Source organism: Plecotus auritus, assembly GCF_963455305.1.
Source record: "Plecotus auritus genome assembly, chromosome: 3".
NCBI lineage: Eukaryota > Metazoa > Chordata > Mammalia > Chiroptera > Vespertilionidae > Plecotus > Plecotus auritus.
Window position 1 is genome coordinate 202,616,053 of NC_137772.1, and position 24,234 is coordinate 202,640,286.

The following is a 24,234-nucleotide window of genomic DNA, read 5'->3' on the forward strand; positions in this document are numbered from 1 at the left end:
TTTCTTTCAGGGAAAAGGTGAAAGCTCTCGTCTTAATAAGGCATTTTGTCATCTCACATCACCACAAGAGGAGTGAGTACAGTACAGTAAGATATTTTGCACGTGAGAAAGACCACATTCACATAACTCTTATCACAGCATATTGTTGTAATCGTCCTATTTTATTATTATTAGTTGTTGTTAATCTTTTATTGTGCCTAACATATATTAAACTTTATCATATGTATGTATGTATGGGGAAAAAAGTATATAGAGTGTTTGGTACTACCTGTGGTTTCAGGTATCCCCTGGAGGTCTTGGAACGTTTCCCCCCTCCTCCCCTCCCCCTCCCCGGGATAAGGGGGGACTACTGTAATATGTTGGCTTAAACCAATCATGATTCATCTAGAAATAGGAAGGGGCCTACCTAACCTGGATGCCTGAACCAAAATGGGCTTCTATTAACAGGAGGTATTCATCTCCGATGTGTAAGTACTCCTCAAGAATATTATAAGGGAAAAATAGCATTAGTAAGGAGAAGCAAAATGAGTTAATGAAGGGATGGGGACATATGAAAAATGTTCTAAACATATAGCTTTTTCTTATAAATATTGAGAACAGTTGGGTCAACAATGTCAAATTTGTGTCACATAAGTTTGACAAACAACGACTGGATCTGGTGATCGTAAAGTTCAAATAATCTTTATGGACAGTAGAGTGGTAGGCAAGGGTAGAAGAAAGGTTACAGGATGTTAAAGAGAATGAATGGTGAGGAAATAAAAGTAGTCAATATAAACAATTTTAAAAGTTTGCAAGTAAAAGATAGATATAGAGTGATGGTTAAGGAATACTTTCATCAAGGGAAGGTGTTTTTGTCTTCTCCTCGCCTCCCCCCATAGCACCTATCTGAGAATGTCAAGAGGAGAAGGAGTCAGTGGAAGAAAGGATGTTGTCAGCAAGGAGAGAGCTAAATTTTGTATCATGGGGAACATTGCTTGTCTCAGTAAAAGAATGGCAAGCTCATCTATGGAGGAGAAAAATGTGGAGTGGGTGTTAGGGGGGTGGTCCTCAAAGTGTTGTCCCTAAGACCAGGGACCTGTTGGGAACTTGTTAGATAAACACATTTTCAGGCCACAACTCACACACCTACCAAATCAGAATCTCTGGGGATGGGACTTGGCCATAGGCATGTTGACAAGCCCTGCAGGTGATTCTGATGCATGTGCAAGTTTGACACACCATGCCAGGGAATTGTTTATACAGTACCTACCTGTGTGCATGCCTCTGCAATTAAACTATTTGAGTTTTTCCCATCAGAAAATGTTTCCTACTTTGTTCTTCATTGCTCACTTCAGCTAGGTACACCTGTGGGCTCAGGTACCTTCACACTCTGAGGCGCTTCTGGCCCTGAGGAGGGTGTCTAGAACTCTAGGTAGACTAGGAGGTCTTTTGTGTATCATCTTTGTTTCTGTTCTGGCCAGACTGGTTACCTACACTTCTTTTTTTTCCTGCCTAGGCTCTTCTTGAGTTCACAGGAAAAAAGTTTCATTAATGACTCTCCATTGCTAAACTGTGAAAGTCTGCACCCCTTAGCATGAAAGGCCTAGCCTCCTATGACCTCATCCCTGCTGCTTTTTTTAATTAAAAAAAAATTTTTTTTCTTCAGAAAGGCAGGGAGAGGGAGAGAGAGATAGAAACATCAATGATGAAAGAGAATCATCAATCGGCTGCCTTCTACATGCCCCTCACTCGGGATCGAGCTCAAAACCCGGGCATGTGCCCTGACTAGGATTGCAACCATAACCTCCTGGTTCATGGGTCAATGCTGAACCACTGAACCATACCCTCCGGGCACTGCCCACTTCTTGAGCCTTCTACCATGCTACCATGAGGGGGACCTCTTCTCTCTGGCAGGAAGTCTATGTACTGGAATAGAGAAAAATTCTTAGAGAATTCTAGCTCATAGAACTTTATTACCTAACTACTATTTGCCAGGAATCCTATTAGGAACTAGGATAAAAAGATGGTTTGCAAAAGAGTATAACATATTCTGGAAGAGACTGTCAAGTAAACAAGTGATTTAAATACAGTGAAGTTAAATGCTGTGACAAAGGTTTTTATGGGGTGATGTGGAAGCAAAGAAAGGATATTTAAGTCAGGAAAAGCCTCCTGGAGAAATCAGAACTTGCACTTCAGAGCATAGTCTTGAAGAAAAAGAAGGAAGTGGCTGAGAGAAAAAGGTAGAGGTATGTGCTTCTGACAAAAGGAACAGTTTAGGGAGCTTCTGGCTAAGATGGCGGTGTAGGTAAACACATTACTTGCTTCCTCCCACAACCACATCAAAATTACAACTAAACCACAGAACAACCATCATTCAGAACCACCCGAAATCTGGCTGAACCAAAGTCCTACAACTGGAAAATTAAAAAGAAAGCACATTGAGACTGGTGGGAGGTGTGGAGGTGCCAAACGGGCTGATCCAACACCCATGTGTGGTGGTTTGTTTTTTTAAAATATATTTTTATTGATATCAGAGAAGATGGGAGAGGGAGAGAGAGATAGAAACATCAATGATGAGAGAGAATCATTGATCGACTGCCTCCTGCATGCCCCACACTGGGGATTAAGCCCGCAACCCTGGGCATGTGCCCTGACCAGAAATCGAACCATAAGTTGATGCTCAACCACTGAGCCATGCCAGCTGGGCATGTGTTTTTTTAATCAGGAGGGATATCTTGGCTGCAGAGGTCTCCCATGAGGAGCAAGAGGCCCCAGCCCACACCAGACTCCCCAGCCCAAGGTTCCAGTGCTGGGAAGAGAAGTAACTTCGGCCTATAAAACCAGTGGGGATTGTGGCTGAGTAACAAGGAGGGTTATTGGAGTCCCAAGCAGTTACTCTTAAAGGGCCAGCCCACGGACTTACTTGGACTCACTCCCTCTGAGCTCCAGCTCTGGGGATCCAGGGATGTACAAGGAGGAACTAAATTGTCTGGCATCAGGGCAAAAACTGGGGGCAGCTTTTCCCCAGACAAAAGTACTAGCAGACGTAACTGAACACAAACACGGTGATACTATAACAGTTGATCTGATAATCAAGACTGCTACTAAGTGACTAATGAGGAGGGAATACATACAGTGTGGATACTGGGGACAAAGGTGGGACAGAGCAGGACATGGGAAAATTTCATCACATGACTCAGAATTGCATGAAACTAATTTTTTTAATATATATTTTTATTGATTTCAGAGAGGAAGGGAGAGGGAGAGAGAGAGAGAGAAACATCAATGATGAGAGAGAACCATTGATTGGCCACCTCTTGCACGCCCCCCACTAAGGATTGAGCCCTGACCCGGAATCGAACCATAACCTCCTGGTTCAAAGGTCCATGCTCAACCACTGAGCCATGCTGGCAGACAGAATTGCGTGAAATTTAAAACTTATGAATTGTTTATTTCTGTAATTTTTCATTTAATATTTTTAGACTGCTGTTAACCACAGATAACTGGAGCCACATACTGCATTTGGGAAAATCTTACATTGGCAAGTATAGGTGCCCAAGTAAGTGGGCTAGCCCTCCTCAAAAGAAGGGAAAACTGACTCAAGCCTCCTGTCTTTTGCTGTCCCACACAAGGGGGAAAATTAAAACACATATAAAGAAGCCTTGTTAAGGTGGGAGGTAGGAAAGGCAAGAAGCCAAGGAGGGAGGCTAAGACTTGCAGTCTGGAGTTCTGTGTTCATTGCTTCCACTTACTCACACACTCCTCTGTAAGCTTCGGCTTCCACATCTGTGAAATGGGATAATACCTACCTCCTTGGTGTGTTTTGATGATCAAACAACAGAGTGCTGTGAAAAAGCTTGGTAACCTATAAAGCCCTAGATGAGTACTACTAATAGGACCACTGTCACACAAAATGTATGCAACCACATCAATCTAGAGAGTGTAATTTTGGCTGTGCTTGCATCACATTGCTTCCTGCTTTTCACCAGCCCTGCCATCATTAACAACTCCTGTATGTCAGCTGTCTTGAGTGCGGTTGAGAGTTGCTGGGGAGAATTGCTAGGGGAGAGGCAGTCTGGAGTCTTGTTCTTCCCCCGCACCATAAACCAGTTAAAGAGGGATTGAAATGAAGAAGAGGGGGACTGGGGACAAAAAGGAATGGAAGAAATTTGTACTAGCTCCCCAAATAACCCATCTAAATGATGATATCAAGTCAGATCATGCCCTGCTATGGCCTTTTAACAATTCCCTTTAGCCTATGGGACTAAGCTCACACTTCCTGACCTGGCCCCTGCTTACCTCAGGATTCCCCCCAATATTTCTAGCACCCACCTGGAAACATACATAGTTATTACACTACCACCCTTTTACAAGTCAAATTCACCCTTTTGCAAAGCAAATTTGATTTGCAAAAGAGTGAATTTGAAGTGGAAAACCTGTATTACTGACCACACTTCCTATGCTATCCCCACATCCCTGTGGCTCTTGGGTAATCATCAATGAGTATTTCTTAATCTCTTCACCCTTTTCACTTGGCCTCCCAATCCCCCTCCCCTCTGGCAACCATCAGTCTGTTCTAAGTATCTGTGAGTTTGTTTCTATTTTGTTTGTGCATTTATTTTGTTAATAATAACAAAATAAATGCACAAACAAAATAGAGTCCACATATAAGTGAAATCATATGGTAGTTTGTCTTTGTCTGACTTATTTCACTTAGCATAATACCTTCTAGGACAAGCATGTCAAACTCTCGGCCCATGGGCCTCATGCCTCGTTTCTTTGGCCCATGTTAGCCTTTGCGTTTGACATGCTTGGTCTAGGTCTGTCATGGTGGGTGTGCAAATGGTAAGGTTTCCTTCTTTTTAAAGCATTTCCTTCTTCAAGCGAGGCTTAAAAGGCACTGAGGTGGATTGTGAAGAGCACATAGATGCTAGAGTCAGACAGCCTGGCTGTGAGACTTTGGACTGAGCTTTGGGGGCCTCAGGATCTACATATGTAAAATGGGGATGATGATATTAGTACTCACCCCACAGGATGATCGTGAGGATAAAATGACTTAATATACAGGGTTACAACTGTTCATATGGAAAAAGAAGACAAATAATAACAAATTAATCATATAATAATTAACCATATAAAAATTAATATACGAGAATAACAACTGTAACCCTACTTTTGCCCACCCATGTATAGAAACACTGCGAACAGTACCTGACACATATTTGTTAGCGCTTGTAATTAATCACACTGTTTCTTTTTTTGTGAAATGGGAATAATATTCACTGGAGAGAGCTGGTATGAAAATTACTCAGGATGAGCAGAAGTGCTTGGCTTAGAGAAGATCCATGATAAATACTTTACCTGCCCTTTTAGCTCTTGCCCTTTGTATCATAATTCTCTATTTAAAGGTATCTCCACCACTAAAAACTCTTAGCTCCTCTCGGGAAGAGAGAGATTCAGCCATCTTTGTCCTCAGGAGGTCATGGGAAAACTCAAAATGGCCTTAACTGCCTCTCAGTAAGATCCTAAAAGGCCACAACATAGGAATTTAATCCCTAAATTTTTGTATCTTTATAAATCTGTGTGAAAGTCATAGTTTGATGATCAGTTGTTGTTGTTTTTTAAATTATGTGTTTTGTGTTTGTGCTTCTTGGTGTATATTTTTCTCATGATTTCTCTCTCCTCTCTGTTTTCATCTCGGGAAGTGTTTTTCCATCCCAGTACGAACAATTCCTTGCTGTGGGGACTGTCCTGAGATTGCAGGATGTGTAGCAGCATTCCTGGCCTCTACCCATGAGATGCCAGCAGCATGTCCCACCCCTAGTTTTAACAACCTTGCTGAAAGTCTGGGAGAGGGGACTCAATCTACCCTGACTTCTTCCACCTTTGAGACACACTAATCTAGGGAATCTGCCTAAACGTTTTCAGACAAAGTAAATTTTGGTAGGACTGATTTTTTTTTCTCTTTTATCTCCAAGGCAAAAATATGTATGGCGCATATGCCTCCAAATTGAACAGATTCTGACAACGGTGAAGGAAAAAAGAATTTCTCCTTTCTGATGGCAGTATTCCTCTCAGAAACGGCCAGGGTGTGTGAGGAGGAGGTTCGAACCATGTTTTATTTATCTGGACCTATGCCTCCAAAATAGCAGTTGCATATTTCTTTCATTTCATTTTTTTTTTTTGTGGGGAAACTGAAAGAATGCAGTGTTTTACAATTCAGATTAAAGCTACAAACACATCAAGCTGTCTGATTTTCTGGGAGTGCGAAGGGGGAGGGACTTTATTATGGCATAACTGCATACTAACTTTTCAACATCAGAAAAACTTTACAGCATGAAAGAAAAATGTGTATGTTGAGAAGGAACATGAATGCTAAAAACACATTGTTACTATAAATCCCGAATCTGAGACACAGTTCACAATGCGGTTGTACTAATAGTGCAATTTTAAACCTATTTAAGCTGGGAAATTTGTTATCAGGTGACTCATACATGTGGGGAAATCCAGTTTATTTGTGCCAAAGATGAAATAAAGCGATTAGGTATTTAAATGTTGAGATTCTTTTCAGTCTAGTGAATGAATTGCAGTAATCTTAGATGGGGAGAGAAGAAGGGGGGGTAGTTACTCATTAAGTTAAAAAAATGTTAAAAGGCTCTCTGGATCCAAATAATAAAATCTTATATTTATAACACATTTATACTTAAATAGCGTAAGCACTTTTATTTATTTTTTGAAATATTCAAAAAGTTCAAGAAAAGTTAAGTAGCGTATCAAGAACGTTTTGTTCTGAACCATTTGCGAGTAAGTACAGATCTGATGCCCCATCATTCCCAGATGCTTTTTTGTGTTATTTCCTATAAACAAGAACTCTCTCCTACAATCACAATTAAAATTAGAAAATTAACATTGATATATGACTGCTATATAATCCTCAGACTCTACTCAAGTTCTGTCTGTTTCAATAAAATGTTTTGTAGCAACAAAATCCACTTAGCATCACATACTGTGTTCAGTTATGTCTCTCTAGTCTCCCTTAGCCTGAAACAAGTCCTTGGTTTTTCCTTGACTTTCATGACCTTGACACTTTTGAAGAAGACAGGTTATTTTGTAACTTGTCTCTTAATTTGGGGTTTACTGGCATTTTCTTGTGATTAGACTCAGGTTATACAACCTTGGTAGCAAGGATATCATAGAAGTGATGCTGCTTTCTTCTTATTATATCCTGTCAGTGGCTCACGATTTCAATTCGTCCCATTACTAATGATGTTCCCTTTGATTCCTTGGTTAAGGTGGTATCTGCCAGGCGTATCCTCTGGGAACATAGTCTTTTTCCCCCTCAAACCATGCTAACATCACATTCCTCATCGAACTTTTTTTTTTCATTTGTTCATTTTACTTTATTTGAGAGAGAGAGAGAGAGAGAGAGAGAGAGAGAGAGATGAGAGAGAGATGAGGGAGAAACATCGATCAGTTCCTCCCGCACATGCCTCAACCAGGGATTTAACTGAAACCTGGATATGTGACCTAACTGAGAATTGAACCTGCCACCTTTTGGAGTATGGGTCGATGCTCCAACCACCTGAACCACACCAGCCAGGGCCTATTCCTCATTAAACTTTTGATGTACTCATTTATTTATTTATGTCTGTTTGTACTCATAACTTCCTATTTTACTCAATGGGTTATAGTATTTTGCTCTTGTTTTTAATTTTGATGCTCAACTTGTTCTTAATTGGCCAGTGGAAGTCCCTTCAAACTGACTTCTATGTCCTTGTGACCTGTTCCCATCCTTCCTTGAGCCCTTCCTTGCTCTTTGCCATAACAAAGGTGTTCTAGACTCATCTTATACGTTACTTTTCCCAGATGTGGTATCAGCCATTTCTACAAGGGACCCTTGTTTCTTTCAAAGGGAAATATATTTAGAAACCAAGATCTTGACATTACCCGTTCTCATTGCTACTAGACGGTCACACTCTCATACCTGCTATGGTAGCTATAAAAATATGTCACTCAGATCTCTTGCTACAGGGAGCATAATGGACTGACAGTGCTGACAACTGCCCCTGGATCTGCTGCCCTGTTTGCACTGGGGCTATATTTTCCAAGGGTTACTCCCAGTCAGTGCCAGCTCACAGCAGGAGTACTAAAGTAGGCCCATTCTGGCAAGACATAGGAATTCTTCAACGGGTAACTCTGGCTTTGGAACTCCACATCTACCCGGTAAATCCATCCTTGGAACTGTGCTGTCCAAGACCGTTCCTACTCCAATCCTCCCTTATCTCCTTCCACAAAGGGCCGACTATGTCTCGGTCTGAAGGATCCCTCTCCCTTCTCTTGTTACCCATCACTGTGGAGCAGTTACCCCCATTATGTAGTGGCTTAAAACAAAATAAATATTTACTTTCTCACAGTGTCTGTGGGTCAGGAATTTGGCAGCAGATTAGATGTCTGGAATCTGTGGTGATGTTGCTGTCAAGATGTTAGCCCCCCTCCTACTCTACCCTCAGCCGCCCCCCAAAAAGATGTTAGCCCCAGCACAGTCATCTGATGGCTTGACTTGATCTTGGAGGATCTGCCTCCAAACTGGTTCACTTGGCTGTTGGCAGGACCTCTTAGTCTTCACCATGTAGACCACTCCATAGAGTTAGAGTGTCCTGGAAAGCATGGCAGACGATTTTCCCCTACAGAAAGTGCTCCAAGAGAAGAAGTCAGAAGCCATCATGTCTTTTATTGTCTAACCTTAAAGTCACACTTTGTCATTGCAGCAACAGGTCAACTCTTTTCAGTAAGAGAGAGGATTTCACAGGGGTGTGACTACCATGAGGTAAGAATTATTGGGGGCTATCACTTTGGAGGCTATCACACTCTCCCAATAAATCTCATGCACATCTAATATGGCCTTATTAAATCACTGCCAAGAGCCCTCCTAAGACCTCTGGAAGAAGCCTGTGAAAGTGGGTGTGGGAGGAAGGGAGCTGGAACTTCAGCAGCCTTGATGGCACGCTCATTCTCCTCTCATCCAGAAGTGTCCGGTCTCCTCCTCCCATCTAAGGCCAGGACGTCCTACTGAGCTCCAGATCCTTTGGGAAGTCTCTTTTCTTTCCTCATTCATTATTAGATCACCCACTGTTATAAATACGACCATGTTCCTTTTAAATTGAAAAAGTAACCAATCAACCCCCAATTCCTCCACCTCCAAATTTCTTTCCAGCTACCCAATTGTGTTCTTGCCTTTAACAACAAAATTCTGGAAAAATAACAGGGAAATCTCCCTGTTTCCATTAATCTCTCAGTTCACTGCATTCTTGCTTGGATTCTCATAACTCTTCTGAAATCGCTTTGTCTAAAGTTACCAATGACTATTTTGTTCACTTTAATTTTATTAGCAATTTTTAAAGACCCAGTTATTTGAATGCTATATAATAAAAGGCTAATATGCAAATCAACCAAAGGGCAGAATGACCGTTCGCTATGATGCGACTGACCACCAGGGGGCAGACACTCAACGTAGGAGCTGCCCCCTGGTGGTCAGTGCACTCCCACAGGGGGAGCGCCACTCAGCCAGAAGCCAGGCTCACAGCTGACAAGTGCAGCAGCAGGGTCGGGAGCCTCTCCTGCCTCCGCTGCAACACTAAGAATGTCTGACTGCTGGTTTAGGACATTTGCTGCGGGGAGCGGGCCTAAGCCATCAGTTGGACATCCCCCAAGGGCTCCCGTACTGTGAGAGGGTGCAGGCCGGGCTGAGGACCCCCCCAAGTGCATGAATTTCATGCACCGGGCCTCTAGTTAAAAAATAATGGTCCTCATAGTATCTTAAATAATAAGGTGTCTAAAGTAGAATTAAGTTTCCTTCTATCTTCTTTCCCTTCATTGCTTCTTTTCTCTAAATAAAAATCCCATCACACCGTACATATTATTCTCTAACTTGCTCTTCAATAACAACATATCAAGTTCTATACTTCCAAATCAATACATACAAATCTATATAATTACAATGAAATTTCAGTTTTCAAACTTAATTCGATCTGGAAGGCTGGTTGAAAACCGAATCATTTTTTTCCCATTAGAAATAATGTAAATTGAATTAATCCATTCCAAACCCCCAAATGATTCTGTTTTAATCTTTCTTATATACAGTACATGTCTAATGTACTGTTTAATCTATAAATAAACACTTTAAAAACAAAAAGTACATGATATTAAATGAAAATTTGACAAAAAGGAAATGTACAGTTAAAAAATCAAAATTTAATAATGAGAAGCAACAAAAGCAAAAAAAAAAAAAAGAAAATATTCACAACACAATTTTCTGAGATGTTAACAATGTGAGGTTTAGCGGCAAACTGACTCATGCATTCTCTCCTTTGTTTGTCACCTGAGAGGTGCGTGACTGATCATACAGGTATCAGCATGGAAGGGATGTCAGGTGGAGAAGTGAATTGCTCAAGATGGAACATGTTTGAGAATCAAGGTATGGCTGTATTTTTTAAAATATATTTTTATTGATTTCAGAGAGGAAGAGAGCGGGAGAGAGAGATAGAAACATCAATGATGAGAGAGAATCATTGATCAGCTGCCTCCTGCATGCAACCTGGGCATGTACCCTTGACCAGAATCAAACCTGGGACCCTTCAGTCTGCAGGCTGATGCTCTATCCATTGAGTCAAACCAGCTAGGGCTTGACTGTATTTTTAACAGCGGTATAGAATTCCACAATAAAGATATACCATTGTTCATTCAACTATTCCCCATTGAAAACCATTCAGGTTCTTTTGATTAGGTTGAACCATATGAAATAGTCATATTTGCAGGCTTTCTTTGTTGTATTTATTTCTACTTTTTTATGAGAGAGAGAGAGAGAGAGAGGAAGAGAGAGAGAGAGAGGAGGCTGGGGAGAGAGATTTGTTGCTCCACTTATTTATGTAGTCATTGGTTGATTCTTGTATGTGCCCTGATCAGGGATCGAACCCACAACCTTGGCATATTGGGAAAACATTCTAGCCAACTGAACTACCCAGCCAGGGCTGTTGTGTTTATTTTCTATTACAAACAATCTATACCAGGGGTGGGCAAACTTTTTGACTCGAGGGCCACAATGGGTTCTTTTTTTTTTTTTTTTTAAATATATTTTATTGTTATTTCACAGAGAGGAAGGGAGAGGGATAGAGAGCTAGAAACATCGATGAGAGAGAAACATCGATCAGCTGCCTCCTGCACACCTCCCACTGAGGATGTGCCCGCAACCAAGGCACATGCCCCCGACCGGAATCGAACCCGGGACCCTTCAGTCCGCAGGCCGACACTCTATCCACTGAGCCAAACCGGTTTCGGCCACAGTGGGTTCTTAAACTGGACCGGAGGGCCGGAACAAAAGCATGGATGGAGTGTTTGTGTGAACTAATATAAATTCAAAGTAAAGGAGCGGAGGGGAGAGCAAGAGAACCAGATAGAACAGCCGGATCCGGCCCGCGGGCCGTAGTTTGCCCACGGCTGATCTATACTAATAAAAGGGTAATATGCAAATTGGTCGAGATGCCCTCACGCAATGACCGAACAGCAGGCTGCGTGAGACGATCAGGCCAGCAGGGGGAGCAGTGAGGGGTGACCAGGCCGGCACGGGTGGGGGCATTTGGGGGCAACCAGGCCAGCAGGGGGGGCAGTGAGGGGCGACCAGGCTGACGGGGGGGCAGTTGGGGACAACCAGACCGGCGGGGGGAGGGGCAGGGAAGGGTGACCAGGCCAGCAGGGGGGGGCGCAGTAGTGGCAACCAGGCCGGCGGGGGGGGGGGCAGTTGGGGGTGACCAGGCCAGCAGCAAGGGGCAGTTGGGGGCGACCAGGCTGGCAGGAGGGGCAGTTAGGGGTAACCAGGCTGGAAGGGGGGGTAGTGAGGGGTGACCAGGCTGGCGGGGGGGGGGCAGTTAGGGGCAACCAGACTGGTGGGGGGGCAGTTACAGGAGATCAGGTCAGCAGCCAGAGGCTGTTAGGGGCAATCAGGCAGGAGGCAGGTGAGCAGTTAGGAGCCAGCGGTCCCGGATTGTGAGAGGGATTGGGCCTAAACTGGCAGTTGGACATCCCCTGAGAGGTCCCGGATTGGAGAGGGTGCAGGCTGGGCTGAGGGGAACTCCCCCGCCAGTGTAGAATTTCATGCACTGGGCCTCTAGTATTATAATAAATATCCATATACACATATCTCTGTAAACTTTTTGTTGTTTTTTTTTGTGGATAGGAAGATGTGGGATTTTTGTTTAAAAGGGGTGTATGTTCTACTCATTGAAAGTAGATTGCTTTCCTAAAATACTGGTATAATGTATGGTTGCATCAATGACCTTTTGGGAAGTTATTCCACATGTCCTTTTTTCAGTGCTTCTCTTAGCAGACTTCTCCATAGTCCACTGTATGTGTCATTACTGATCACACCTTCTCTTGTGCCACCACTTTAAATGTGAGATATATATATTTACATATATGTGAGATATATATTTACATATATATATGTGAGATATATAACATGTGTTTGTTTATATATGTATATATATTTATATTTTACATAGCTGTAATTAAAATGTACATGTGCTTTTACATGCTTTTAAGTTTAGCAAACTATAAACATTTTACAACACTGTTGAATTTCCCACCTGCCTCTTTTTGGTCTCTTTCCCTAGCTTCTCCTGTTTTTTCCTGGATACTTGTATACCACATGGTTCTTCCCTAGCTCACTTTTTTTCTAGTCACACTACATGCTCTGGTCTCCTGTTAGGTAAGTTTATGGGTTCAACTATAATCTCTATCTACCCTCAGCCTACCAATGAGGTGGCTCAAAGGTGACTTCCCCTGAATTAGAATAGGGTTTCCCTTCCTGAAGACGTTTTCCTGCCATTGTCCAGAAAACTGCGGTAATTATTATTCAGGCACACTATTCAATATTCTACAATATGTCCCTTGGGTTGTGTGGTGGCCAAGCTCCACAATCATCATTGATAGCTGTGTTTTCCATTTTTCCCCTGAGTTCAAACTTTCATATAACAAATTTCCATCTGGGTGTTTTTATAGGCACTGCCAATATAAAAGAACCACTGTTTACCTATTATCATCACCCCCTCTTTAAATACTCCTTATGCATTTCTTAGTAAATGAGACTCCTATTCATTGGGGTCCATAATTCAGAAACTTCATTCTAGACTTCTTTCTCTCGATTCAAATCTCATAGGTCACCAAGTCCTGCTGTTTTGATTTCACATTCCTGAAATCCATTATTTCTTTTCAGTCCCCATTGCTGCTGTCCTGACCATCCTTTTCATAGACTGAAAATAACTTCTCACTGGTCTTCCTACTTTTTCCTTTGCCTCCCTTCTATTATCCACACTGCTGCCAGAGAACTTATTTAATATGCAAACCAAGGAGAAAAACCTTTAATGTCCACATTGTTAAGAAGCTAAAATCTAAACTTCTTAGCATAACTTTAAACAGCTCTTTCTTATCTAATAACCTACTTAATGATCTTTACTCATTTCCTGACACTCTCTAAAAGCAATCTATGCTTCAGCTATATGGGTCTACTTTCAAATCCCCAACACGCTGAGAGCTCTCTAACAATTCCATGCCTTTGCCATGCTATCCTTCTGCTTGGAATTCCTTGCCAGTCTTGTTGCTCGGACAAACTCTTACTTATATTTCAAACTTCAGTTTTAGGGTTATTTTCCTTCTGTAAATTCTTCAGGCAGACTTAAACACTTCTGCACTTGAGTTTTTTGTTAGTATGGTACACTCCTGCACTATAGAAATTTTAATTATTTGTTGTATTAATGTTTCCAAACTAGGTTGTAAGCCCTTGAGGGAAGGGACTATGATTAATCTCATGTTTCATCCCCTGCACTTGACACAGTGACTGGCATTGATTATTTAATAGGTACTTGAATGAATGCAAAAAACAAATTAGTTAAGTAGTGAGAAGAACAGTATCTAGGCTAGGGTTTAAGCTTAAGCTATAGATTTGCACTTAAGTACCTTTAAAAAATTGGAAAAGAATATATAATACATTAAAGGAAATTTAAGAACAGAATAGTAAATATATTATTTCATTATCCTAATGCCTGTTTTAGTGCATTTACTTTGTCTTTGCTAAAAAATGTGAGATATATATATTTACATATATGTGAGATATATATTTACATATCTATATATGTGAGATATATAACATGTGCTTATGTTATATATGTGTATATATTTATATTTTATATAGCTGTAATTAAAATGTACATGTACTTTTACATACTTTTAAGTTTAGCTAACTATAAACATTTTACAACACTGTTGAATTGTCCTCCAAAGTATTATTTTTCAGCATTGTACATCTTATTTCCTTACATAGGTAGATATCCTAAAAAACCTTAGGCTGCCCTGGCCAGTGTGGGTCAGTTGGTTGAGCATTGTCCTGTGCACCAAAAGGTCTTGTGTTTGATTCCCGGTCAGGGCCCGTACCCAGGTTGTGGGTTCGATCCCCAGTGGGGGTGTGTACAGGAGGCAACAGATCAATGTTTCTCTTTCACATCAATGTTTTTTTCTCTCTCTCTCTCCCCTTCCTCTGCCTCTAAAATCAATAAAAATATATTTTTAAAAAATATAAAAAACAGGTTTTATGCAGTTTTCTATTATAAATAGGAAGAGATTCAGGTTTTGTAAAACATGAAATTGATACAATTTTGAGGGATGTAAAAAGAAAGAATACAAATTATCATACTTTTGCAAATAGGACTACGTGACCACTTTGTCAGGGTCCCTCCATGGATTCTGGAAGGGGCTTGGGAAAGTGAGAGGTCCTCAAGATTGTTTTATTGGCTTCACTATTGACTATCTTCAATGATAAATAATTCTACAGTAAACACTTTGAGCATGTAATTTTTGTCCTTCTTCTATTATTTCCCAAGAATCCAAGTTACTATGACACAATTCATCTTAAGGGAGTTGAGAAAGAAAAGAAATGGTTACACGGTGAACAATTTATATATACATTATTTAATTCAATCCCTCTTACAAGCCTGAAGAAGGCATTATCCCCATTTCACAGAGGAGAAAACTGAAGTGCAGTGCACTTACATATTTGCCCAAAGTCACACATCTAGCAGCTCGTAGGGTTGGATCCTCACCCAGGCCTCCTTCCGAAGCTCATGCCTTCATCACTGACATCATGGAGTCTTCACAGCCTCAGTAGCTTTACAGTAATACATCCCCCTGCCAGTGGTCGGCAAACTCATTAGTCAACAGAGCCAAATATCAACAGTACAACGATTGAAATTTCTTTTGAGAGCCAAATTTTTTAAACTTATACTTCTTCTAATGCTACTTCTTCAAAATAGACTTGCCCAGCCCGTGGTATTTTGTGGAAGAGCCACACTTAAGGGGCCAAAGAGCCGCATGTGGCTCGCGAGCCACAGTTTGCCAACCATGGCTAGGCTATTGCTGAAAAGCATGTTTCTCAGTTATGTGTTTTGAGGTCAGAATACATAACTTGCAACGTATTGACATAGTTTTTGGAAGAAGATAACAATGGTGGCTAGACTTTCATAGGTAAAATTAGGATAAAGTGATTTGGGTGCTTCGGTCTTTCAGTCTTACAGATACGGATTGCTCTGGTTCAGCATACATTTCTTGGAAGGAGGGGAGTGAAGTCAGAATACCTGGCTTGGGTCCTGCTATTCGGTATTTGAGAGGCCTTGGATAAGTCATTGAACTCCCTCAGGTTCTCCTTTCCCTCATTTTTGCAATAAGGATAATAAATAACAAAACCTGCCTCACCGCAGGGTAGTTTTAAGTGTCAGATAGGATCATGTGTGTGTAAGCACTTGGTGAAATCCAATGTCCCTGAGTTACTATCACATTGCTGGAGTAGCTCCCCTTCCTCGCCCATGTGCCCAGGTAAGGGCGTGTGACAGCTGGGCAAGGGACCTGCTGGCTCCATTCCAGTTGATTTAACTCTTGGCGCGCCCTCCTAGACTGCAGCAGCCACGCGATTCCCGGGGGTGTCTGGGTCGCTGCTCTTGAATGCCCAGTGCAGAGGGAGCAGCGGAGGCTGCGCAGAAGAAATCTGAGATTCTGGGGAATCCTTTCCTCCTCAAGCTGCGAACTGATCATCAAAACACGCCAAACGTTCATTATAAACACAACTTGTAAAATCCCAAACACACTCCCGTCCAACTGTCCCTCTGCTCTGTCTTAGGTGCTGACGCATTTATCTAGGAATTTTAGCTGCTAGTTTAGAAATCTTTAGTTCTGGTCTGTCTTCATTCTGGGGGAAGTCTGTAGTTCTGGGAAACCAGGAGAAAATAAAAATCTCAGGTTGAGCTGTCGTTTGAACATCCTTCACCAGATTCACGTTTAAAGCTGGTGTAAGTAGCACTGGCTTCTATTTTTTCTTTAAAAAAAAAAATGCTTAAACCAATTTCCAACCCTGGAAGATTGAGCTCATCATCCCGTGTCGGGATCCGCGTGGCTCCCGGAGCGTGGACCTGCAGCTCTGCCGCCCCCGGCCCGCCGCCCCCCGCAGAAGCCCGGCCCAGGTGGCGGCCGGCGTGGACTCGGAGCTGCACCTGGCCCGGCCAGTGGCAGCCGCACAAAGAGCGGAGCAGGCGGCGGCCCGGCCGAGCCGCAGAAAGTAGTCCCGACCACGCCGGCTCCAATGTTGTTCGACGTCGCTTCACACCCTCCGCGGGGGGAACCGCAGCAGCCGGCCCGGGAAAGAATCCCATTGGAATGCGTCGCCGGACGGCCTTTTCTCTTCAGGTCTCTTTGGCTCGCCAAGCAGATCTCCCGGGGTCTCCAAGCAGAGGCCGAGGGGCGCCCCCATTTCCTTTCTTCACTGCTCTGGAGGCGGTGCCGGGGCAGGGTCCGGCCCCGCGCAGGGAGACCTGCGCGCAGCCCGTGGCGGCGGCGGGCGGCCCGTATCCCTGCGCCGCTGCGTGAGAGGAAGAGGCTGAATGAGGAACTGCGCGGGGGAAGCGGGGCGCCGGGGGAGGAGGCGGCGGGATGGGAGCAGACGCGGGCGTCGCGCGATCCCCGACCAGAGCGGCGCGGTAGAGAGGGCGGCGGCGCGCGCGGAGCCCTGACGTGCCCTTTTCTTTCTTCTCTCTCCGGAAAGCTGGGAAGCATGAGCGTGCAGACCCGCCGCTGCGGCGGCCGCCCCGGCTCCTCGCCTCCGCCTCTGCTGGCCGCCCCTCGCCGGTGAGAGGAGAGAACGCGAGAAGGGAAGATGGGGGCCGTGCTGAGGAGCCTCCTGGCCTGCAGCTTCTGTGTGCTCCTGAGAGGTGGGCAGAGTGGGGGACGGGAAAGTTGGTGGGGTTCTGGGGGGGGAGGTGGCCTTGTTTTGTGTGTGTCTGGGGGAGGGGAGGAAGGAGAACAGGGAGAAAAGGGGGACCGGGAGCGAGGAGAGGCCTGGTCGTGGGGAAGGAGGGCGAGGGGCCGGGAGCAGGGGCTGTGCGCTCTGCCTGGCCACGCTGCAGCCGCCGCCTAGGCTGCCGGACCTTCTCTGAGCACCTCGGGGCCCCAACCTGGGCTGCTGGGGTTAGGGAACCCCTGCAGCCCCACGCTGTCGGAATGGCTGAGGGTCGGTGTGTCTCGCTCTGCCTGGAGTCCTCAGGGAGAAGTGTCTTTGCATATATTTTGGCTTTGAGAGTATTTGAGCCCAAGATGCTTTAAGGTGGGTCTCCTCCCTCGAAGCCCCCACTTTTCTGTGTCTCTCCCGTGAACTTTTAGAGCCCCTTTACTATTTTTCCAGGCCTTGTTACAACTAATAATTGGCTTCCGTTGGGTATGTAATGATCCTGGGTGAGAGCACAGTTGGAAAGTGACTCCGAGGTTATAGGTCGAGCGATTCAGCACTGGGAATCTCCTGAGCTTCAGCCCGCAGTAAAATGGGAACGTTGCCCTTGTAATCCCTGGTGTTCACGACTTGCCACTATTTTCGGAGCATGCAAGTGTACAGTTGGCACCGACTAGGAAAGTCATCCTTGTGTGAACAGGAGCCTGTGCCTGGGACCTAAGTTATCATTTGCTGCGTGCGCTCCCCAGGGGACTGCTGGGCAGTTTGGTAAATCAGCTAGCCTTTGCTAGATAATTTGCTCTAACAATCGCATGCATTCCGTGGCTCTGTCACCTATGCTGTGGCTTTTATTTTGTGACAGTTCACTAGGTTTGACTGGCCGGAAAGATTTCAACAGCTTTTCTCGAACTTTGCAGCGTTGAAGGTGGTGTTGAGTCTTATGCTCTTGAGCATTTATTTACCAGCAGAGGAATTGAAGTCCTCATGGATGCAAGGGGCTTGTAGCTTTGGTATTGTCAAAATTCTCATAATTCTCATTTGTGTTCATGGTCATTTCTTTTCAGGCATGAGACCTCTTGAGTCAGTGGAGATTTTTAGCTATTAATTTAACAAACTAAACTTTTGTTAAACCTCCAAAACACGATACAGTAACTAACGATCTTGTGATATAAATGAGCCAGGTGTGCCATGTCTGTGTGTATATATTTTGGATGAGCGTGAGTGACCGTTTTCTCGACCTTTTTTTTTTTTTGAAAGAATTCTTTTCTTTACTCTTCTGCAGTATTATTGTACTTAAATGTTATAGCTACTTATATTTAATAATTAGGACCCACTAAGCATATTCCAAACTGTTTCCACATGCAAACCCCAGAAAGATAATGCTCATTTAATTTTCTTGGCAGAGGATTTAATGTGGTGTTAGGTACCAGAGAGGTTTAATAAATGTGCTTATTTTAATATAGTATACGCCCTGTTGAAAGGGGGTTTTGTTTTAATAAATGTGCTTATTTTAGTATAGTATACTCTCCGTTGAAAGGGGGTTTTGCCATAGCTGTGAGAAACAATTATATTAGACATCGCATATGTCTGTATTTTAAGACAGAAAGTTAATAATGTTAACAAATATGGGAGTCTGCTGATAAGTCAAAGGGGACATTTAAATACATAAGCCAATACGCTTCTGGTTGCCCAATTGTATTTCTTGGAGGGGAAGGGTATGATGTTAATGCCATTTGTTTATTTTAACACCAAGTTTGAGCTTATCATTATTGGAATTAAGAGATGTTGCACTTGAAGTATTATTTTGAAGTATGGTAGTATTGTAACAAGACCTAAGAATTAGTGGTTTAAATAGCCTCATTTCCACTACCAAACAAAGTTTCCAGAAGTGGAGTTTTCATTTTAAATGTAGCATAATAATGGTATAAGGTGGTCTTTGAATTTAACAGTACTTGACTGTAAATACATATTATTTGAACTAAAACTATCTTTTGATGTGAAAGATTTTGATTCATAATTTAGATTCTTTAATAATGTCATTCTCTGTTATAATAGTGATATTAGTTAACTTTAGGCTCCAAGGAGAAAAATGTGATTAATTTGTTGCATTAAGGTCATTTTTCTTCACAGAAGAGTTGAAGCTTTAACATTGGGAAGATGGGATGATGAGAGAATTGGGAGACCTTTTGTCCTGTAACCCTGTTATATCAGTAGCTGAAAGTCAGGGAATAATGCAGTTGTCATCTAGGCTGCGTTTCTGTCCCTATCACTAGAGATGTAATGGAAAGAACTGGAGATTTCAATCCTAAAATCCTGGATTTAAACTCCATATTTCACTTTGTATTTCTGGTCTAGTCAGTCAATTTCTCTGGACCTCAGTTTCTTTACCTGTAAAATGTAGGTAGTAATATTGCTCTAATTTGCAGGTTTATTGGATGTGATGAATGAAGTAATGAATATGAAGTGACCTGCAAATGTTATTTTTTGTTAAAATTTTTGATTGTGGACATATCCTCAAATGCTGGGGATTTGAGATTTTATTTGTGTAAGATTCATGAATTCTTAAAGGTAGAAGAGATATTGATCATTTTTGCTTTATTTGCAAGTGGGGAAACTCAGATTCAGAGAGATTATACCTTAATCAATATCCTACAGCTAATTAATGATAGAGCAGGGATTTATTGTTCATTCTTTTAGCAAATACGTATGTATAGAGTACCTACTATATATCCGGCTCTGGTATATTGGTGAGCAAAATAGACATGGTTGCTGCTCTGATGTACCTCACAATTTAGGTTGTCATTTTTGCCATTCTCTTAGTTCCATCTAGGTACTGATTAGAAAATATTATATCTCCGATTTTCTAGGGGAAATATTTTTATAATGATATATATTTTAGATACCATTAGTATGTAAAATCTGTAAATACCACGTCCCAGCTTACTTTGAGGAGGAGAGGCTTTTGTTGTTTTATAAAAATTCTTTGCTCCTTACCTTTTTTTTTTTGGTTACTTGTTTTGGTGGGGCTATGGTAAATACTTTCAGGACAAGCCACCATTGTTTGCCATCTTATCCTAATTCCTAATATATAAAGAGCCAGGGTCTGTAACGTCCAAAACGACTGAGTGGACGACCGAATGCCAGGCTGCGCGTGCAGCAGGCTTGGGTGGGCGGGGACTGGCGAGCGGGCTGAACTGCTGACCTCTCGGTCCCTCCTGGGTCACGGGCACTGCGGCGACCCAGCACTGACTGCCGCTGTCAAGGTGGGTGCGATGCATTTGGTTGGGGGACCCTGCCATCGCCCCACGATTGCCCCGCAGAGGGAGGCCCAGGCCACTGGCCATGGGGCTCCGCGATTGACCCAAAGAGGGAGGCCAAGGCTACCCGGCTGGCGGCAGAGGGCGGGGCTTCCCTCTGTGGGGCAATCAATCGCGGGGCTCCTGGACTGTGAGAGAGTGCAGGCCAGGCTAAAGGACCCCCCTCCCCTCCCCGAGTGCACGAATTTTGCGCACTGGGCCTCTAGAATTTTTATAAAAGTGATCCTTGGGCCCTCCTGGTGTGTCTCCGTGGTTGAGCATTGACTCATGAACCAAGAGGTCACCAGTTCAATTCCTGGTCAGGGTTGGGGGCTTGATCCCCAAATGGGGGGTGTGCAGGAGGCAGCCAATTGATGATGTTTCTTATTAGTGTTTCTACCTTTCCTTCTCCCTCTCTCTAAAAAGAATTAAAAACTTTTTTTTTTTAAAGTGACCTTTGGAAAAAAAAATTTTTTTTTTAAAAGATCAGGTATGATGAAGTCTTGGGGAGGTAGAATGAATTTTGGAGTGGGAATCCGGAGAATTAGGTTCTAAGTTTGCCATTAGGTAGTCGTGTGACCTTGGATAAGTCACTTAATCTCTCTACACTTTATCTTCATTAGCATAATGACTCCTTCTTTTGGAGATTCATTATTCATATGTACATATTAAGGGCTCAGGCATCCCCAGGTAGAAAGACTTAGTTTAACCCACTATTCTCAAACTTGACAATACATTTTAACATGAATCTTTTTAACAGTCTGCTGAACCTTTGTTCCCAGCAACTCACTTGAAGGGAACCTGCAAGCATTGGGTGATTCATGTGAATTGATATTTGATGACAGTTTCATAAACAGTAGTTGAATCTGATATTTTCATCATTACTTACTTACCTTAAGGTTTGCTCATCCGGCTAGGGAATAATTTGGTTTTGAAATTTAAGGTTTCAGCTCAGTGTTATAACCAGCCTAAAAATGATTTCGCATGGTTCAGTTTTTCTTTTCTTTCTTTCTTTTTTTGCTTTAATTGGAGGTTTTCTATTTGTTGAACTGAAATACTGTTTTCATATAGTTACACATGCTTCGGCTATCAGAAATGACTTTTTTTTTTTTTTAATATAAAAAGAGATTCTGTGAAGGAGTATATAAGTGGAAAATATTTTATGTGAACTTAGAATTTGAACATATTGGATAAACAACCCAGGTTATGGTTCTATTTAGGCCATGGGCAACTAATGAGAAAATTTATTTTCATTATGGAAATTTTATTGCAAATTTGTATTCAGAGAAGATTATAAAGGAAAGCACTATAATAGAAAGGTATGGGTTTTGTTGACTAACCAAATCTTCTACCCCTTTATGAATCCTTGAGCAAGTTACTTAGCTTTCGTTTCTTCTGTTAGATGGGAATACCTTACAAGGTTACTGGGAACTGATGAGATAATGTTTATAAATGGGTAGTACAGTGCACAGTCCATAGTAGACTTTGAATAATTGGTAACTATTATTAACATGGCTAAATTAAAAGAAATATTAATGCCCAGGAAATATTTAAGTGCCAGACACTGTTTTAGGTACTCAATAGTTCTAGGTCAGTGTTTTTTAAGTTTTTTGACTTTTCTGATATTTTCTATTTTGTTTTATATAAACAAGATGGCCACTATCTACTAAATTTATTTTACCTTCTAAAGGACTTAGCTTCTAAAACTTTAACACTGTATTAGGTGATTATTATAAATATGCTAGAGGAGAAATAGTTCATTTGATTGAGATATTTATTTGAGTTAACTATGGGCAAAATAATTTTATCAAGACATTTTCTAATTGAGAAATCTTATTGTATTTTTTGTTTACAACAATAAAAGTTGTTCAGTTGATGTACTTCTCCCTGTAGGATGGGTAAATGCTACACTGCATTTACCTGCATTGCATGTTGCACCATTCTTTGTATTTTCTGTAAAATGAGCCCATCATAATGAATAGAACACTGCTCCATGTGTATAACTTTGAAACCTAATCAAATATATGGACTGGGCAATCTAAGAATAGGATATTTGTCCTTGAAATTACTCATTTTAAATTAATTTATCATAAATAATAAAAACAGTGTTACTTGATATTATTAGGATATGCTTTTGTTTCTCAAGCTTGTGTTATCCTCACAAAAGATTCAAGAAATTCAGATGTGGGGCTGGAAAATATTGAAATGTGCCTGGGTTCAATTTGATGAAAATTACTAATACTTCAGTGCTGTGATTCTGTTAGCTGTAATATGAGTTGCTAATTTTTGTTTCTGTGATACCTTGCTTGGAAGGGACAGGAAATTGTGGATGAGAAGTTCAACCACATTTTCAGGCAAAAATAAAAAATTAAGTGCATTTTTAAGTTATTAGTTGACACTAGGCCTAAAGTTATTGATTAGATTCGTGGTAAAAATTAAAATGCAGAGGTGAATATGGTCAGCAATGGTCATATTTTTTCAAGAAAATAGTCACTCAGATACTGGAAAACTGTACCTTTACCAAATAATGTATGTTTGACCAGGAAGGCATTTTCTCTAATGGCCTTGGTTAGTCATCACTTGGTCACTCCTGGACCAAAGCCACTTCAAGTAAAGGGTTTGGGGATAGAAGTCTCTCTCATTATTGACCAGCTTTATGGGGGGTGTAATTTGCTTATGTCCATATATCAATTTAAAGATAGTATATTTTGCAAGTCTGAGAAAGCTAACAGCTGACCTTCATTAGCATGAACTCTTATCTACACAATATATGGTATTTATTTGTAACAGTTTCTTGATTTATGCCAGTGAGGACAACAGCCCTTTGTGAGATAAAAGGTGTTTCAAGAGTAGAGTTTTTTCTTTCATATATCACAGTGTACCAGAGCTTTGCACATATTAGGTATTCTAAATTTTATATTTAAAGCAATATAAAAAGATGTGATTTTTTTCATGATGTTTATACAGTCTTATTTGGAGTTTCATTTTGTGTTTTGTCTCACATCATTTATTAGAGATGGTTAGATTATAAATTTGTAATTACTATAAAGTTTTTTTTAGCAAAAATTAGGAAAAACTAATCATAATAATTAGACATAAATCATATAACTGAGGTTAAATTTGAAATGTGGATTATGTAACATTTTCTGGTTTTAGGATTTTACTATTACATTGATAATATAATTAATGTGCTCAAGTACTTTTTTAACCCACTATTTTTAAAAAGATATTTCTTTTAATTATATTTCTTATAGTTCATATATCATAAAGTTCATTTTAAAAGTATCCAGTTAAGTGGTTTTTAGTATATTTACAGGGTTGTACAACCATCACCACTATCTAATTCTAGAACATTTTCATCACCACAAAAAGAGACCCCATGCCCCTTAGCAGTTATTTTTCATTTCCCCTCCCCCAGTCTCTGGTAACCACTAATCTACTTTTTATCTCTATGGATTTGCCTATTCTGAACATTTCATATAAATGGAATCATACCATATGTGGCCTTTTATATCTGGCTTCTTTCTCTTAGCATAATGTTTTCAAGGTTCATCCATGTGGTAGCATTATCAATATTTCATTCACTTTTATGGCTGAATAATATTCCATTGTATGGACATATGGAGTACTTTTGAGTGAGTGTGG

The 24,234-nt window shown here is 41.6% G+C and overlaps 1 protein-coding gene across 2 annotated transcripts in view; it reads left to right on the forward strand.

Moving 5' to 3' along the window:
- The first annotated feature begins 16,932 nt into the window (after positions 1 to 16,932).
- LRP6 (LDL receptor related protein 6) overlaps positions 16,933 to 24,234 on the forward strand; it is a 149,320-nt gene continuing 142,018 nt past the window's right edge. For both annotated transcript variants that reach the window (XM_080661452.1, XM_080661453.1), the window contains exon 1: positions 16,933 to 17,279. In XM_080661452.1, coding sequence (XP_080517578.1) covers positions 17,225 to 17,279 — 55 coding nt within the window. In that variant the 5' untranslated portion in view covers positions 16,933 to 17,224. The remainder of the gene's footprint in view (positions 17,280 to 24,234) is intronic.